Source organism: Piliocolobus tephrosceles, chromosome 10 (assembly GCF_002776525.5).
Source record: "Piliocolobus tephrosceles isolate RC106 chromosome 10, ASM277652v3, whole genome shotgun sequence".
Taxonomy (NCBI): domain Eukaryota; kingdom Metazoa; phylum Chordata; class Mammalia; order Primates; family Cercopithecidae; genus Piliocolobus; species Piliocolobus tephrosceles.
This window is the reverse complement of record NC_045443.1, coordinates 46,839,624-46,857,237: the sequence shown is the minus strand read 5'-3', so window position 1 is coordinate 46,857,237 and position 17,614 is coordinate 46,839,624. Positions and strand designations below refer to the sequence as shown.

The 17,614-nt window shown below is 46.8% G+C and overlaps 1 protein-coding gene across 4 annotated transcripts in view; it reads left to right on the top strand.

The window, feature by feature from the left end:
* FMNL3 (formin like 3) overlaps positions 1 to 17,614 on the top strand; it is a 71,698-nt gene that overhangs the window by 18,126 nt on the left and 35,958 nt on the right. Inside the window, exon 1 of one of the 4 annotated variants that reach the window (XM_023211194.1) lies at positions 1,250 to 1,297. The exons of the other annotated variants lie outside the window; for them this stretch is intronic. Within the exon in view, the coding sequence (XP_023066962.1) occupies positions 1,265 to 1,297 (33 nt within the window). The 5' untranslated portion in view covers positions 1,250 to 1,264. Of the gene's footprint in view, positions 1 to 1,249; positions 1,298 to 17,614 lie in introns of those variants that run through there. 4 annotated transcript variants of the gene reach the window in all.

The window sequence follows — 17,614 nt, the reverse complement described above, 5'->3', positions numbered from 1 at the left end:
TTAGAAAAGGGACTTTCCTGCCCAGGGTTTCAACAGGGAATAGAATAGTTGGTAAGTGGTCTCTGGCCATTCATGAGTTTGCTTATTTAAAGTTGAATGATTGAAATATATGAGAAATAAATGCTCAATCCTCATGGGTTAGAGAATCAGAATAATTTCATTTAAGTGAAACGGGATAAGGCCGGGCGCAGTGGCTCAAGCCTGTAATCCCAGCACTTTGGGAGGCCGAGACGGGCGGATCACGAGGTCAGGAGATCGAGACCATCCTGGCTAACACCGTGAAACCCCGTCTCTACTAAAAATACAAAAAAAGCTAGCCGGGCGAGGTGGCTGGGGCCTGTAGTCCCAGCTACTCGGGAGGCTGAGGCAGGAGAATGGCGTAAACCCGGGAGGCGGAGCTTGCAGTGAGCTGAGATCTGGCCACTGCACTCCAGCCCGGGCGACAGAGCGAGACTCCGTCTCAAAAAAAAAAAAAAGTGAAACGGGATAGAAAATGATCCCCCATGTGTTACCCTTGAACTGCAGAAGTCTTCAAATGTAGAAGCTTCCATTTCTAGTCATCAAGTTTTGAACTAATTCTTTTCGTTGCCAAATCTGTCTTGCTTTCCTTTTAAAAAAATTATTTTTTGAGATAGGATCTTTCTTTATTGCCCAGGCTGGAGTGCAGTAGTGTGATCATAGCTCACTGCAGCGTTGAATTCCTGAGCTCAAGTGGTCCTCGCACCCTAGCCTCCCAAAGTGCTTGAGATTACAGGCATGAGCCACCATGCCCAGCCCATTTTTGCCTTTCTTTAGGGTAAAATGTTGTCTTGTACTCAATAATTTTTATTATTAACAATGCCTTGTTCATAGTAGATGCTCAATAAATATATTTCATTGCATAGTAACAGTGTCCAGTGTTTGTGAGCCACTTTATACCTGCTAGTGTTTTCTTATACATTGTATTTTGGGGGGAATGGCACTCTTCCAGCTAATCATCCAGGCCAAGCACTTGGAGTTAGTCTGGGCTGCTGTCCCTCTCACCTTCTCTCTATCTGTACTACCACTACTATAGTCAGCTCTTGCCTGGTCTGTTGTAATGGACTTCTTAGCAGTTTCTTTGGTTCATTCTTACAGATCCACTTACCACAAGCCATCATCATAGCCATATATAAAGATCTGGGGGATGGGTTTTCTAGGAAGAGAACAACTTTTGCAAAGCCCTGGGTGGAAAAGAACTTCGCACATTTGAGGAACTGAAAGAAGGCCAGACTGGTAGACAAGGATGCTGAGGAGAGTCCGAGAAGGTATAAGAAAGGTGAGCAGGGCCCAGATCATGTGGGACCTTATTGGCATTGGTGAGGAGTTTGGAAATTAATTGTAGGGAAACTTCTAGGTGTGCTTTATAAGGTTAAGAGTTCTCTTGTTTGCTGTGTGGAGAATCCTGGAATCTGTCTCCCTTATGGGTAGCAGGTTGGCCTGAGTGAGATCCAGGCTCATCGCTAGACTGTCCCCAGTGGGGTGATGGTGCCTTCTGCCCTTTCAGGTTTGACTGGTGCTCAGCCCTCACTCCTGCACCCCCTCACAAGCCAGAAGGAGCAGTGCCTCTTCTAGGCTAAGCTGGCCCCAGTGTTTGGCGTGACTACCAGTGGCCTGAGCCTATAATTTGATGGGTTGGCTGGTTATAAAAATAAAAAGTGTGACCTATAACTATAGCTGAGTGGATTCAGTGAAGAGGGAGCTTTTAATTTGCAGAGGTTCTGGGCTGTACTTAACTGGAGGAAAAAATGTGTCTCCTCCCTGGGTACTGCTCCATTTTCTCTCTTTAATACTTGCTCTGGGGTGGGTTAGGGTTTGTGGGCCTGGGAATGAGATGTGGAGGACTTTAGGGAGATATTTGGAGGAGATGTTAGGATTCAACAACAGGTTTATAGGGCTTTCTGGGAAGTAGGCATTATTCAGTCTTGCTTCTCATGTAACCCCACTAGGATGGAAGCAGAGTTTTAAAATGTTTGCATGATCACTTATTTATTCATTCAACAACTATTTATTGAGTGTTTACTCTGTATTTTAGACATTAGTGATACCACAGGGAACAAAAAAGACAATCCAGTCTCGCTGGGCGCGGTGGCTTATGCCTGTAATCCCAGCACTTTGGGAGGCCGAGACGGGCAGATCACTAGGTCAGGAGATCGAGACCATCCTGGCTAACACGGTGAAACCCCGTCTCTACTAAAAAAATACAAAAAACTAGCCGGGCGAGGTGGCGGGCGCCTGTAGTCCCAGCTACTCGGGAGGCTGAGGCAGGAGAATGGAGTAAACCCGGGAGGCGGAGCTTACAGTGAGCTGAGATCCGGCCACTGCACTCCAGCCTGGGCGATAGAGCCAGACTCTGTCTCAAAAAAAAAAAAAAAAAGACAAGCCAGTCTCATAGCATTTGCATTGCTGTTGGGGAGAACAGTAAACAAATTTACAGGTATATAATATAATGTTAAGTAGCAAAAAGTATCGTGAAGAAAAAGAAGGTAAGATAAAGAGATAGATGGTCATTGGGGGTTATAGCCAGGTGTAGTGGCATGTGCCTGTAGTCCCAGCTGCTTGGGAGGCTGAGGCAGGAGGATCCCCTGAGTTCCAGAGGTTGAGTCCAGCCTGGGCAACCCCGTCTCTTAAAAAATAAGAGAGAGGGGCCGGGCGTGGTGGCTCATGCCTGTAATGCCAGCACTTTGGGAGGCCAAGGCGGGTAGATCACGAGGTCAAGAGATCAAGGTCATCCTGGCCAACATGGTGAAACCTCGTCTCTACTAAAAATACAAAAATTAGCCGGGCGTGGTGGTGGGTGCCTGTAGTCCCAGCTACTCGGGAGGCTGAGGCAGGAGAATCGCTTGAACCTGGGAGGCGGAGGTTGCAGTGGGCCGAGATCGCACCACTGCACTCCAGCCTGGTGACAGAGCGAGACTCCGTCTCAAAAAAAAAAAAAAAAGTAATGGGGAAGATATTTAGATAAGATGGTAAGATTATCAGGCAGTTTTGGGGGTTGAGCTATAAGAGAAGGTGAAACTTTCCATGAACTTTGGATCCCAGTGCCTGAGTGTGTCTCCGAGAAAGGGGCTCCCTATGGCACTGCAGCCAGTCTGAGTGGGGATCAGAGTCAGTACTCATCTGGGGGTCCAACTGGTTCCTAGCCCCAGGTGGGCCCCAGCCAGAGCCTGTGATTGCTTCTCCCTGGCTCCAGTTGTCAGAACTGTCTGCAGGGCTGGGCAGGGTGCTGATTAACTGTAAAGAGATACTTGTCTTTCCTAGGCTTCTCAAGTCTGATTCTCAAGATTTCCTGAAGTCACTCTGCGTGTTCTGGTCTTGAAGAGAAATATGAAGTCTGGTCTGGGAAGCAGCTGCAAGGAGTGTAGGGATGGATTCCTTCTGCCCATGTCTGGGTGCTCAGCCCGGCCTTTTGTAAGAGTTTTGGGGCTCAGTGACTGGCATAAAGGGTGCTCAATACTTTTTTGTTTTGTTTTGAGACAGAGTCTTGCTCTGTCGCCCAGGCTGGAGTGCAGTGGTACAATCTCTGCTCACTGCAAGCTCCTCCTCCAAGGTTCACTCCATTCTCCTTCCTCAGCCTCCCTAGTAACTGGGACTACAGGCACCCGCCACCACGCCTGATTTTTTTTGTATTTTTAGTAGAGACAGGGTTTCACTGTGTTAGCCAGGATGGTCTTGATCTCCTGACCTCATGATCCACCTGCCTCGGCCTCCCAAAGTGCTGGAATTACAGGTGTGAGCCACTCTGCCCAGCCAGGATGCTCAATACATTTTAAGTAGAAGGCTGGACAGTGGCTCATGCCTGTAATCCCAGCACTTTGGAAGGCTGAGGTGGGAGGATCGCTTGGGCCCAAGAGATCGAGGCTGCTGTACGCTATGATCATGCCAGTGCACTCCAGCCTGGGTGACAGAGTGAGACCCTGTCTCAAACCCTCCTCCACAAAAAACCAAAACATTTTAAATAGAATTTTTATTTATTTATTTATTTATTTATTTATTTATTTATTTATTTATTTTTGAGACTGAGTCTCGCTGTGTCGCGCAGGGTGGAGTGCAGTGGCGCAATCTCAGCTCACTGCAACCTCCACCTCCCAGGTTCAAGTGATTCTTGTGTCTCAGCCTCCCAAGTTGCTGGGATTACAGGCGCCCACCACCGTGCCTGGCTAATTTTTGTATTTTTAGTAGAGATGGGGTTTCAGCATGTTGGCCAGGCTGGTCTCAAACTCCTGACCTCAAGTGATCTGCCTGCCTTGTCCTCCCTAAGTGCTGGGATTACAGGTGTGAGCCACCGTACCCAGCCTTAAATAGAAATATTATTTGAAGGTCATTAACCTCTTGAATCAGAGATCTGGTATTGAGGAGCCTAATAAAAATATTTAAGAAATAAGAATTATTGTTGAAGAGTAGAGACTGTTTCTCGGTACCTCGAAGCTGTAAAGTCACTGAATGGCACGTACTAGTCACCTTTGTTTTCTGCTCAATAATGTTGGCCTAGTCATGACCTTTCCACAGGCTTTAGGAACCTCCAGGTACTGGGGTAATTCTTGACTTTTGTTGGCCTGCCCTTTAGCACATTTTGTCTCGTGCATCTATGGAGGGACCTTATTATTATTATTATTATTTTTTTTTTTTGAGACAGAGTCTCACTCTGTCACCCAGGCTGAAGTGCAGTGGTGCAATCTCGGCTCACTGCAAGCTCCGCCTCCCGGGTTTACGCCATTCTCCTGCCTCAGCCTCCGGAGTAGCTGGGACTACAGGCGCCCGCCACCTCGCCCAGCTAGTTTTTTGTACTTTTTTAGTAGAGACGGGGTTTCACCGTGTTCGCCAGGATGGTCTTGATCTCCTGACCTTGTGATCCGCCCGTCTCGGCCTCCCAAAGTGCTGGGATTACAGGCTTGAGCCACCGCACCTGGCCTATTTTTTTTTTTTTTATTTTTGAGACAGGGTCTTGCTCTGTCACCCAGTCTGGAGTCCAGTGGCACCATCTTGGCTCACTGCAACCTCCACCTCTTGGGTTCAGGTGATCTTCCTGCCTCAGCCTCCCAAGTAGCTGGGACTACAGGCAGCACCACCACGCCCAGCTAGGGGTATCACCATGTTGGTTAGGCTGGTCTCGATCTTCTGGGCTCAAATGATCTGCCTGCCTCAGCCTCCCAAAGTGTTGGGATTACAGGCATGAGCCACTGCTCCTGGCCTGGACCTTATTTTAAAAGCTTTCTGAACTGGGGGCATTTACCAAGGTTAAAACTATCATACACCAGCTGAGGTTGAGACCTGTGCTCCTGGGATTTTATTGAACTCTGGGGTGGTAGACTTGCTTTTATATGGGCTCATTTTGTAGACTGGAGATCACATACTCCCCTCCCTTCAATGCCAGCCCTGAAGTGAGGCCCAGACAATGTTCTAGAATGGATGAGCCAGAGATAATCTAACCAGGAAAGAGCATCTTTGTTTGGACCTCATCTGTGTCCAGAGTATGCTTGGGCCCCTTACTTTGGACAGACTTCTTGTTTGTGGTTGTGCTTATTTTGTTTTTACTTGCCACTCAGCAGAATCAATATCACATAAGCACTCATTATCCTCAGGCCCTTGGCAGGCAGGACACTTGGTGAATCTGCTCCCTCGTGAAGTGCTCATGTCTGCAGATTATTTTCTGATGGCATCTGGCATGAGTTCCAGATTGATGGTCCAATAGCAGCTATTAATTGCTCCCTTTGGGCTTGTTTAATTATTGCTGGCATGGTGACTGACTAAGGAATTAGGAATCTCTTGTGCATTTATGGGGCAACAGCTCCTGGTGGCGTCCCAAAGCATTAATCTTTCATTTCCCTAGAATATCCTTGTTAAAAGTTTTGAGCATCATCTCAGAAGCTGGAGGATAACCAGCTAGACACCTCCACCTCCTGGGTGTCCAGTAGCATTTGGCTTCTCAGTTGATTCTTTCCAAGAATTGTAAAGGAAGTATCTAGTGCTTGTTGCCCACAGATCCAGGGGAATGTCAAGTTGATGTCATAAGAGTACAAAAGCCCTACGCAGCTGCTTCCGATTCTCTTGGAGGCAAGAGGGCAGAGAGAGCCTTATTCTGTGGCAGGGCAGCTAAAGTGTCACATCAGCACTCAGAAGGGCCTCTGAGGTGGTGAACTGAGAATGGTTAAGGTGTCATTTTCCCTGCCTAGAGACAGAGAGGGGGCAAGATAGTAGTCCTCAAAGACTCACCAAGTGCAGCCTAGTACTCATTCACTCAACAAGTGCTTAGAATTGTGTTAAGAGCTAGAGAAAGGTGACTAAGACAGTCATCCTGCCCCCAGGAGTTCAGTCTAGAGGGGGAGACAAACACATTAAACATGTAATTATAACATACAGCTGTCTAAGTGCAATTCTGTAGAGATGCAGGAAGCATTGGAAGAGCACAGTTGAGAGGTGGGCTTGGGGAATATTGCCCAGAGAAGGACATCTCTGTGGCTAAAAGGGTATTTAGGAGTAGGACAGAAGTTTGGGAAAGAAAGCATTCCAGGTAGAGAGGACAGCATGAGCAGAGGCATTAAATCGAGACAGCACGATGTGTTCAGAGAACCCTCACAGAACTGCTCAGTGCTGTTGAAGTGTGAAGTGTAAGGCAGAGACTCATGATAGGCAGGGCTAAAGTGGTAAGGAGGGCTTTGAATGCCATGTGGAAGAGACTGTACTTTATGTGTTTCATAGTCAGATTGTGAGTTGTGGGTAGGTCAGTCTGGCAACCACGGGAGGGACCAGAATTGGAGGTGGGCAGCTGAGTGGAAGGCCTTTACTCTGTGGTGGTGATGATGGGAGCCTAAACTGGGACAAGTTTACACAATGGAGATGATGGGACAGTCAAGTAAATGTTAACTATTAATAAACAGTTAAATTTCAATGACTGATTAGATTTTATTTCGATTTTTGATGGCTGATTAGATTTTACATTGTGAGGATAGAGATGAGGGAGAAGGGAGGCATTGAGGATGGCACCCAGATTTCTAGCTTGCTAGATTAGAGTTAACTACTCTAACAAGGGAACACAGTAGAAGAAATGCGTTAGAAGGAAAAGTGATGAGGCCACTTTGAGACACATGAGGTTGCAAAGACTGTGGAAGTCTGGGTGGAATGTCTAATGGGAGTTGAATATTTAAAGCTGAATCTCAAAGGAGAAGTCTGGGATGAAAATACATATTTGAGAGTCGTCTATGCCTACTGTCAATAAAAATGTGAGCTTTTCTCCAGTCTCACAGCACAGCCCTTCAGTGATGGGGAGGGACAACTCCTAGGACTTACATAATGTCACAAGGAGAAAAGCATGGTTGTTGAGAAGAGTAGTTAGTTGAGGGGACCAGAAACAGATTTGTGGCAGAAGTGGACCCAAGGAAGTTAGGAGACAGTTGAGGAAGTGAGGAATCTGATTTGAGGCGGGAACACTAGAGATAACCTGGCAAAATCTCCCCCATATCTCTCCATAGATAACAAAACCGTGGCCCCAGAAGGTTAGAATTGTCCCAGATCACTCAGCTGCTCAAATAGCAGAGCAGCTTAGTGACTTGACTTTGTTTCACTAAGTTCTGGTCTCAGTTTTCTTGTGAATCCCCTGGGTGGCTGTTGGTTTCTTGATTTTATCTTTTGAAGGGGCAAGGGTGCAACTGCTCTTACCTACAGAATTATTAGATCACATGAGATGAGGAAATTGTACTTTACGTATGTTTAACCTATACTATTCAACTATACATATATACTCTTTTATACATTTTAAAGTACTATGAAATTAGGCTGAGCAGAGTGGCTCATACCTGTGATTTCACTGTTTTGGGAGGCCAACGCAGGAGGATCAGTGAGACCAGGAGTTCAAGACCAGCCTGGGCAACATAGCAAGACCTTGTCTCAACCAAAATAAAAAATTAAAATAGCCATGATGGCACACACCTTTAGTCTCAGCTACTTGGGAGGCTGACGTGGAAGGATTGTATCAGTCCAGGAGTTCAAGGTTACAGTGAGTTGTGGTCATGCTGGTGTACTCTGTCTCTAAAAAAATAATATGAGGGCTGGGCGCGGTGGCTCACGCCTGTAATCCCAGCACTTTGGGAGGCCGAGGTGGGCAGATCATGAGGTCAGGAGATCGAGACCATCCTGGCTAACACAGTGAAACCCCATATCTACTAAAAATACAAAAACTTAGCTGGGTGTGGTGGTGGCCGCCTGTAGTTCCAGCTACTCGGGAGGCTGAGGCAGGAGAATGGCGTGAACCCGGGAGACGGAGCTTGCAGTGAGCCAAGATTGCACCACTGCATTCCAGCCTGGGCGACAGAGCGAGACTCTGTCTCTCTCTCTCTCACACACACACACACACACAAATAAATAAAAGTATGAAATTGTATTTTGCATATGTACTTAGAAGCTAACTTGAGTCAAATGTGACTCCTGGAGTAGGTCATTCCAGTTACCACTTACAGAGTCTTTCTCCTGTGCCAGGTACTGTGCAAAATCCCTTTTATTCTGTATAAGAGGTAGATATTATCCATATTTTGTAGATGAAGACACTGAAGTTCAAAGAAGTTTCATAGCTTGCCCTGGTTGGGCACAGTGGGTCACACTTGCAATTCTAGTACTTTGGGAGGACAAAGTGGGAGGATTGCTTGAAGTCAGGAGTTCAAGATCAGCCTGAGCAACATAGCAAAGCCCCATCTCTACAAAGAGTGAAAAAAAAAAAATTAGCCAAGCGTGGTGGCACATGCCTGTAAGTCCTAACTACTTGGGGGCTAAGGTGGGAGGATCACTTGAGCACATGAGTTTGGAACTGCAGGGAGCTATAATCGCACCACTGCACTCCAGCCTGGGCAGCAGAACGAGAACTTTCCGACTGTCTCATGAAAAGTAACAGGATTCAAACCCAGGTCATCCCTGATTCCAAAGCCTGTGCTGTTCTGGAAAGTTTAAAATGCTACTCAGATGTAAGGGATTTGTCACCAGGTTGTGTCCAAGATGACAGATGCCTTGTCTCTGTGCTGTGCACAGTCTCTCTCTTCCTCTGTGAAGCCTTGGACTTCAGATGTTCACCACACATACTTGGTTCAGCTGGTTTCATTAGGTTGTGCAGAATAGGGAAGCATTGTGTAATGTTCAACCAAAGCCAGTCAGATAAATCAAGTTGGACCTTCTCAAGTTAGAAAAAGAGATTTGTTTTCTTTGTAAGGAGATGGGCAAACATGGTAGAAAAACCTGTATGTTGGAGGTCACATGTCTGGGTTTAATTTGCTAAACCTGCTACTTTCTGTGTAACCTTGAGCCAGTTGGTCTCAAATTCTTAATTCCCTCAATCAGTTAAACAGGTATAATATTTACCTCCAGTGGTTATTGAGAATAGTAAGTGAGAGAATGTGAGAAAAGTGCCTGGCATATAAGAGATGCGCAGTAATGTTTTTCATCCCTGTTCCCTGCGTGAATATAACACTTAGGACACCAGACATTTCCAAGAAGCAGAGAAGATTTGGGTCGTGGGGAGGGAACTCTCAAAGGCTAAGTCCAAAGAGGTGTTTTTTCCTACTAGCTGGACAATCAAATGAGTTGTAAAAAAGCTGGAACAACTCAAAAATAGCATTGGGCTGTGGGTAGCCTAGACCTCTATGTCAAGTTCCAGCCTTCAAAGCGTGAGAGGGGACAACATTGGGAGGACAGCTCATGGATCTAGAGCAGACTGAGGTCATTATGATTCCTCCCAAAAGAGGATAGAAGCACTGAGGCACTGAGGATGTACCTCCATTTGAAAGCAAGGAGAGGCAGGACTTGCAGGACTTGTAGAGCTTCTCCCTGGCTGATAGAACTTGTGACAGATGTGTGCCTGTGCCAAACGTCAGTTTATCTTTCTATAAAGCAGGGGTCATGCCTCTCCCACACGTGTCTGGAAGTAGGAAGGGATTCATTAAGTTTTATGGCTTTATAACAAGCTGTTAGATGTGTCATGAGATTCATGGAAAGCCAGAGCTGGGCCCTAGGCCGGTGTACTGGGTTCTGCCCCCCAGAATGGCCTCTGCTGTCGCTTTGGGCAGCCCACAGTGTCTATTAAGCTTTTTCTGTGTGCCAGGCCTACTTGTCTAGGAACAAGTGTATTCAAGGCAAAATCCTCAAGGAGCTTATAGTCTAGTTCAGGAAATAATATAAAATGTGAAAAACGAATAACAATATGAGACAGAAGTGACTTTTCCATGAAATCTTGTAATTGAAGGGTTTGGCACCATCCTGGCCCAGAGTAGATGTTTATAAGCTTCAGGTTCCCCCTTCTTTGTAAATACAAGAGTTATCACAAGGCAAAACAGGTCCCCCAGTTGGCACAATGCATGGTACATAGAAGACATGAATGTTACTGGGTGTGGTGGCCTACGCCTGTAATCCCAACACTTTGGGAAGTCAAAGTGGGTGGATTGTATGAGCCTGGGAGTTCAAGACCAGCCTTGGCAACGTGGTGAAACCCGTCTCTACCAAAATAAATTTACACAGGCATGATGGTGTGTGCCTGTAGTCCCAGCTACTGGGGAAGCTGAGGTGGGAATATCACCTGAGCCTGAGCCCAAGAGGTCGAGGCTGCAGTGAGCCTAGATCTTGCCACTGCACTCCAGCCTGGGTGATGGAGTGAGACCCTGTCTCAAAAAAAAAAAAGGACACAAATGCTGTTCAAAGAATGATTGAATATGAGTGCTAATGGGAGGTTAGAGCAGAAAACCCACAGAAATTCAGAGGAAGGATGCACAGAGATCTGGGTGGTTTGGGAGAGATTCCATGAGGAAGGTTGAAATGGTACTGATTGGTCCTGAAGGATGCATACAATTTGGAAAGGTGCAAGGGCTAATACAATTAATTGTCTCAGAGGAGACATTGTGAGGAGTTAAAAGCTCAGACTTTGGGTCAGACCTGGGTTCAAATCCGAGCTCCACCATATGCTTGCTTTGTGATGTGGGGCAAGTTCCATGGCCTTTCCAAGCCTTTGTTTCCTTGCTTGTAAAATAGGGATAATGATAGTCCCTACTTCATAAGACTTTATATCATCGTTCTGAGAATTAGATGAGATAATTCATATAGAGTGCTTATCACAGTTCTGTCAATAAATGTTAGCTTTTTTCATTATTACTGTTTTCATTTTAGTAGTGTTACTATTATTATCCTACTTATGCCACCTACTTACTTAACTCATCATATCCTTTATCACCCTACTTTTCTGCCTGCTGTAATTTCCTCATACATACTTTCATGCCTTTGTAGTAAATCACTTGCAGACTCCTGGATTTGTAATGGTGTTTTGTGTTGCCATGTATTTGCAAATACTGTCTCCTTGCCTAGAATATCACCATCTTCCCTTCTGCTCTTGCCTTTTCCCGATTCCTTCCCGCTTGATGTTTAAGACTAATTCTAGGTAGGGCGCTGTGGCTCATGCCTGTAATCTTAAAACCTTGGGAGGCCGAGGTGGGTGGATCACTTGAGTCCAGGAGTTCGAGACCAGCCTGGCCAACGTGGCAAAACCCTGCCTCTACTAAAAAGACAAAAATTAACCAGGTGTGGTGGTGAGTGCCTGTAGTCCCAGCTACTTGAGGGGCTGAGGCAGGAGGATTGCTTGAACCTGGGAGGTCGAGGCTGCAGTGAGCCAAGATTGTGCCACTGCACTTCAACCTGGATGACAAAGTGAGACCCTGTCTCAAAAAAAAAAAAAAAAATTGCTGGGTGCGGTGGCTTACGCCTGTAATCCCAGCACTTGGGGAGGCTGAGGTGAGTGGATCATGAGGTCAGGAGCTTGAGACCAGCCTGGCTAACATAGTGAAACCCCATCTCCACTAAAAATATAAAAATTAGCTGGGCATTGTGGCATGTGCCTGTAGTCCCAGCTCCTCAGGAGGCTGAGGCACGAGAATCACTTGAACCCGGAAGGCGGAGGTTGTGGTAAGCCAAGATCACACCACTGCACTCCAGCCTGGGCAACAGAGTGAGACTCCGTCTCAAAAAAAAAATAAAATAGGCTAGGCACGGTGGCTCACACCTGTAATCCCAGCACTTTGGGAGGCCAGGGCGGGCAGATCACAAGGTCAGGAGATCGAGACCGTCCTGGCTAACACTGTGAAACCCCGTCTCTACTAAAAATACAAAAAATTAGCCAGGCATGGTGGTGGGCACCTGTAGTCCCAGCTACTCGGGAGGCTAAGGCAGGAGAATGGCATGAACCCGGAAGGCGGAGCTTGCAGTGAGACGAGATCGCACCACTGCACTCCAGTCTGGGCAACAGAGCGAGACTCTGTCTCAAAATAAATAAAAATAAAATAAATCCTGTGACATTTCTTTCAGGAAGCCTTACGCCTTACTTGACTCCACAGTCTAATTAGATGTTACCTCCTTGGGATCCCACAGTACTATATGTGCCTCTTTCACAGCAACGCTGTCTATACTGACCCCTGATTTGCATGTCTATCTTTCCTCAGGATATAAACTTTCTGAATGTAGTGACCATACTCTGTTTATTTTGATATTGCCAAATTCTAGCTTGTGCTTGGCATAGAGTTGTTTCCCAGCTAAATGTTGAATAAAAAACCAAACCAAAAAAACATAGCTAGTATTATGTGTGACATTTACTATATAGGTTCTGATTTAAATTCTTTACATATATTAACTTATTTAATAATCACAGCAACACTATGGGGTAATTACTATTATTCCTTCCTCCATTTTACAGGTAAGGAAACTGAGGCTTGCAGAGATTAAATAACTCTCCCAAAGCCACACAGCTAGTAAGTGGTGAAGCCAATATTCAAACCCAGGCAGTGTGGCTTCACAGTTAGTGCTTTAACCACTACATTGTATATGTGCCTCTAGGAGTGTCACTGGGATTTATGATAAACATATATATTGATTGTCCAAGAAAAGGTGAAGAAACTTTAACCATAAGTCACAATTCCATGAACACATTTTAAAATAATTAGTAAATGTGCAGAGACACTGTTGGGAGAGTGTGTTACTACTCTCATTTATGAAGGATTTGCTAGAGATGGTAGATTTCACCTGTTGTGAATTGGAGGAGAAGCATGGCTGGAAATTCGAAAGGAGGTAATGTCTCTGGGGTACAATGGAGTAGACAACTTAGGGTTATATGAATGAATATATGAAGGAATATGTGAATGGAGAAATTCAATTTGCCCAGTCTTTATTGCTCACCTATTATAGTGGTAAACAAGCTGATGATGATTCCTGTGCTTAGAAGCCTGTGTTCTAGCAGGTTATAAGAAGATGAGTCTGGTTAAAGAGAAGAGCAGGGAAGTGGCTTAGATTATGGCATAAACTGAAGACACAGTTGAAACTCAGAATGAAAAGTAGGAGTTTGCTGAGGGGAAAGCAATATATAAAGTGATTTGGGCTGTAGAACATAAGACAGATTATAGGTAAGAGAGCCCAGAAATAGTAAGGACAGTGGTAAAAAGTTAAAGGATCCTCCCTTTCCCCAGTTAGCCAGGAGACTGAGTAAGGGACTTGGTGGTAGGAGTGGTAGGAGCAGGATCAATCACTTACTTATTAAGCACCTGCACATGATTCAAAGAAGGGTAAGACATGGCCCCTTCCCTTAAGGAGTTTATGTTCTTTCTAGTTGTGAATAGAGAAAACATGTGCAAAAAAACCCCCACTATGAAACATTCAATTTGTGCTAAGGTCCATGGTATCAGTGTCCTGGTATTTTCTCTCTCGTTATTTCATCCATGTGGATTTCATTTCCAAAGTCACTTCATGGTCTAAAATAGTTGTTGAAGGTTCAGCCACTGTCTGTATTCCAACTAGCTAGAAGCAGAAAGGGGAAAAGAAGGGTATATTCCCTCCCTTTAGTGACACTTCTCAGAAGTTGTGCACACGACTTCTGTTTACATCCCACATGATCACATAGCCATACCTAAATGCAAGGGAAGCTGAGAAATATATCAATTCTAGGTTGTCAAGTGTCCAACTCAACAGTGGAGGTTCACTACTAAGGAAGAGGAGAAGAGGTCAGGGGATAACAGGCAGGTCTCTGCCATTTTATTCTTTAAATATTATGCTTAGAGCTCAAGAGAGGGGCTGATTATTTTAGGTTGGGTAGCCATAGAGCTGCTGGATTTTAAGTCAGGTAGTAAGTAGTAGGTAGAGAGTCAGAAGATGGGGGAAACATCAGTAACAAGCAAATCCTAGGGTTAAGGAGTGGGAAGAGTGGCTGTCCCAGGAGAGAGATTCCATAGAGTGGGAGAGGATGAGGCTGGTCAGAGAAGCTGGGGCCAGCCTGGAGAGAATCTTACCTCAGAAGCTCTTACTGTAAGATGCTGAGAGCAACAGGCCAAGGAGCTCAGGTTTTCTCATATAAATGGCAAGGAGTCAAAAAAGATTTCTGAACCAAGGAGAAACATGATTTATGTGCTTAGAAGTTTGAAAGTTTCATTCATGTGCAGGATAGCAGGGAGGAAAGTACTGGAAGTAGGGATGCCAGCTAGAAGCTTATCCCAGAGGGCGGCGAGTGAACAATAACGGCCCATCCAGGTGGTGACAGTGGGAACAGAAGGGCAAGTATAGATGAGAGACCTTGGGAGGGAGACTCACTGGGCTTGTTGGTATGGGGAGAGAGGGAGATGTGACCCCAGAAATATTGTGTCCTCTGAAAGGTAGCTCTGCCCATTGGGCTCCCAGGTGGGAGGACAGAACCTCATGAAGAGAGGGAGGTCGTTGGTTGGCTGCAGGGAGAATGCGAGGCTCTGCCCCAAGACTCCTTGGCTTTGGAAAATAAGCTGCCCCCAGCGGAATAGTTTCCATTCTGCGTAACTGGGGAGTGTGTGGGTCTGGCTAACCACGAGGAGGGGCCGAGGAGCCAATAGACAGATCAAGTTGCTGTGGCAGTAGCTTTTTACCAGGGCCTGGGTGCTCAGTTGGGAAGCGCTGACAGAAGTTCCTATTGGGGATTATGTATTTTTTGATTGGGCAGGCCAGAAAGGGTGGCCTTAATCAGGGTTTGGGGGCCTCAGGGTTACCTGCAGAGGTTATCTGATGTCACGTATGAGGCCAACAGTGTGGCAAAGGGAAGAGTTTGAGGCTTTACCAACTTTGGGGACATGGCCAGTTTCCTTTGCCTTCTCAGGATCCAGTGGAGGAATTCTCTAGGGTGAAGAAGAGGCCCCGGGGGTATAATTGTATTTAGAAAAAGCCATCTTTTTGTTTGAATGATGCTGGCCTTTTAGGACCTCTCCTTTATCCAACTTCCCTGGTGTGAACTACAGAGCTCAACCAGAGACATCTGGTGAATCCATTTCTTTTTCTTCCAGGCTGCTCAGGGACTTGGCCCGTAACTGCTCAGCAAGTCATTTCTGGTTACAGAGTCCTCAGTGACCACAGAAGCACGTTCTCCAGACATGGTTTTGAGCCTGTGAGAGCTGGCTTTTCCCTGGCAGCTCATCCCCAAGTGGTAGTTTCAATTAAACAAAAACAGCAAGCCAGATCTAAGCTACTACAGACACTTAAGGAGCACCCACTTTTCTTATGCCTTTTGTCATGTGGTTCCTAAGCAGTTTGTTAAGATGTCTAATAGTGCAGCTGGGGCCTGGAGAAAGCTGTGTGTGGCTAGAATTGTATTATACTCACATGCTCCTGCGTGTGGGATGACATAAGGAGGGAGATGAGCAGTAATGGGGAGCTGCCCTGGGGAGGCTGTAGAGTTGGGCAGGACCAGGGCTGGAGGCCTAGAGTCCAGGGAGGTAACTGCTGCCTTCCACTCTTTCTATTCTTGAGTACTTTGGTGTGGTAGTGGGGTGGTACAGCTGAGGTGTTTGCCACTACTCTATCAAGGCAGGGCAGGGGGTTGCCTGTCCTTCCAGCCAAGTGTCATTGACTGTTCTGTGATTTCCTTTCTGCCACAGGATATGAACCTTTCACAGTTGACTCAGCCCATTTCAGGCTATCTGTCTCAAGTTATCTTCTCCAGACCTGGGCTCTGGAGAGGAGGATAGGAGGGAGTCAAGGCAAGGAGAGCAGTCTTGAGCTTTGTCTCCCCAGGTTGGTGGTGAAGCCAGGCTTGGCCTTGGTCTGTGAGAGCTGCAGTGAGATCTGACCATCCATCTGTTCCATTTCCTCCCCTGTGCTACCCCAGCCAGTCACAATGCTGGGGAAAAGTGTGGGTGTTTGGAGGGGCTGCCGTGCTTCCCATGTCTGGACCTTTTAAAATTTTAGCTCTTGGACCTTTGATCAAACTCTCTGATTTTTTTGATTCCCTTTTACAAACGATTGCAGTTTGTGGGGAGTTAGAAGGAGCTGTGCTGGAACAATGAGATAAACAGTGACATGGAGGCGGCGGCGGTGGCGGTGGCAGCAGCAGCAGCGTAGGCAATGGGCTGGGCCGGCTGGCCTGCCGTCTGGGCGGGCTGGGTGGAGGAGGACTCCCGCCCTGCACACTAGCCAGCTGGCTTGTGTTAAAGCGCTGGCTGAAAATAACTCTCATTGTCTGGGAGCTGCTACTGCGGCAGGACTGGCTGTGGCCGCCAAAGGGCCAAGGCAGCAGGAGCTGGTAGCTCCCACCTCCTTGGGCTCTCGCCCTTTGGGAGCAGTGCCCAACTGGCCACAGCTGTGCCTACTGCCCACCAGTAGAGACATGTGGAGGCCATTCCTTACACTCTGTCCTTTTGGCAGCTAGTAATGGGGCTTTGTGCCTTGTGTTGCCTGCTTTGCCATTGGCTTGGGGTAGATCTGTTGGTTTGTGAGGGGGATCCTAGTGGGAACATGGGAACATGGGGTGGGAGCACAGTGTTACAGCTCCTCCTTCAGCAGTCTTCTGGACTTCCAGATTTTGTGTCCTCTTGCCACTTTCCATCTCTGCTCATCTGCTCAATGGGCTGATTTGTGGATGCCAGGGAGGACTTGGACCTGCAGTCAGGGGCTCAGCAGCACGTTGAGAAGTGTGTGGTGCCCAGGACAGCATTCATTTAATCTGTGGGGCAGTTTTAGATTCAGTTTCTCAGGACTCCCTGTCCCCATGGGCTGAGCCTGGGGGCTGAGGCTACCATACTTGGAGAAGACAGCCATAGGAAACCTGGTGGGAGGTGGTTCAAGAGGGAAAACATTAATAAAACTGCCTCTCACTTTCTGTATTTTCTCAAAACAAACAGTCCCTGCTGGAGCTTCCCTAAAGCCTCCAGTTTCTTTCCCAGGAACGTTACAAACGTCTCTCTCCCTGTCTCTCGAAGCTGTGCCATTTTGGTGTCTGTTCCTAAGATTTATCATGATTGGGACCAACAAAAACAGTTGGGAATTTTTGGTGGTTCCTATTTCTGTGTGTTGGGTTTTCCCCAGGCCTGGCTCAAGAAGACTGTCAGAGTAGGGGCGAGTCCCAGAGCAGAGCTCACAGCATGGAAGGAAACTCCAAACCCTACCGGCATTTCCCTTCCCCTGCAGTGGGAAGGAAACGAGGAGGGGCTCACTGGGCTGAGGGTGCAGATTGGGAAAGGGAAGGGAACCTCTGCCACCAGCGCCGCCTCCCTCCTCCTTGGCTTGACTGGGGCTGTCAGGGGTCAGGTGGAGAGTTAGGAAACCTTGCTGGAGGAACCGGGCCCTTGCTCACATGCAC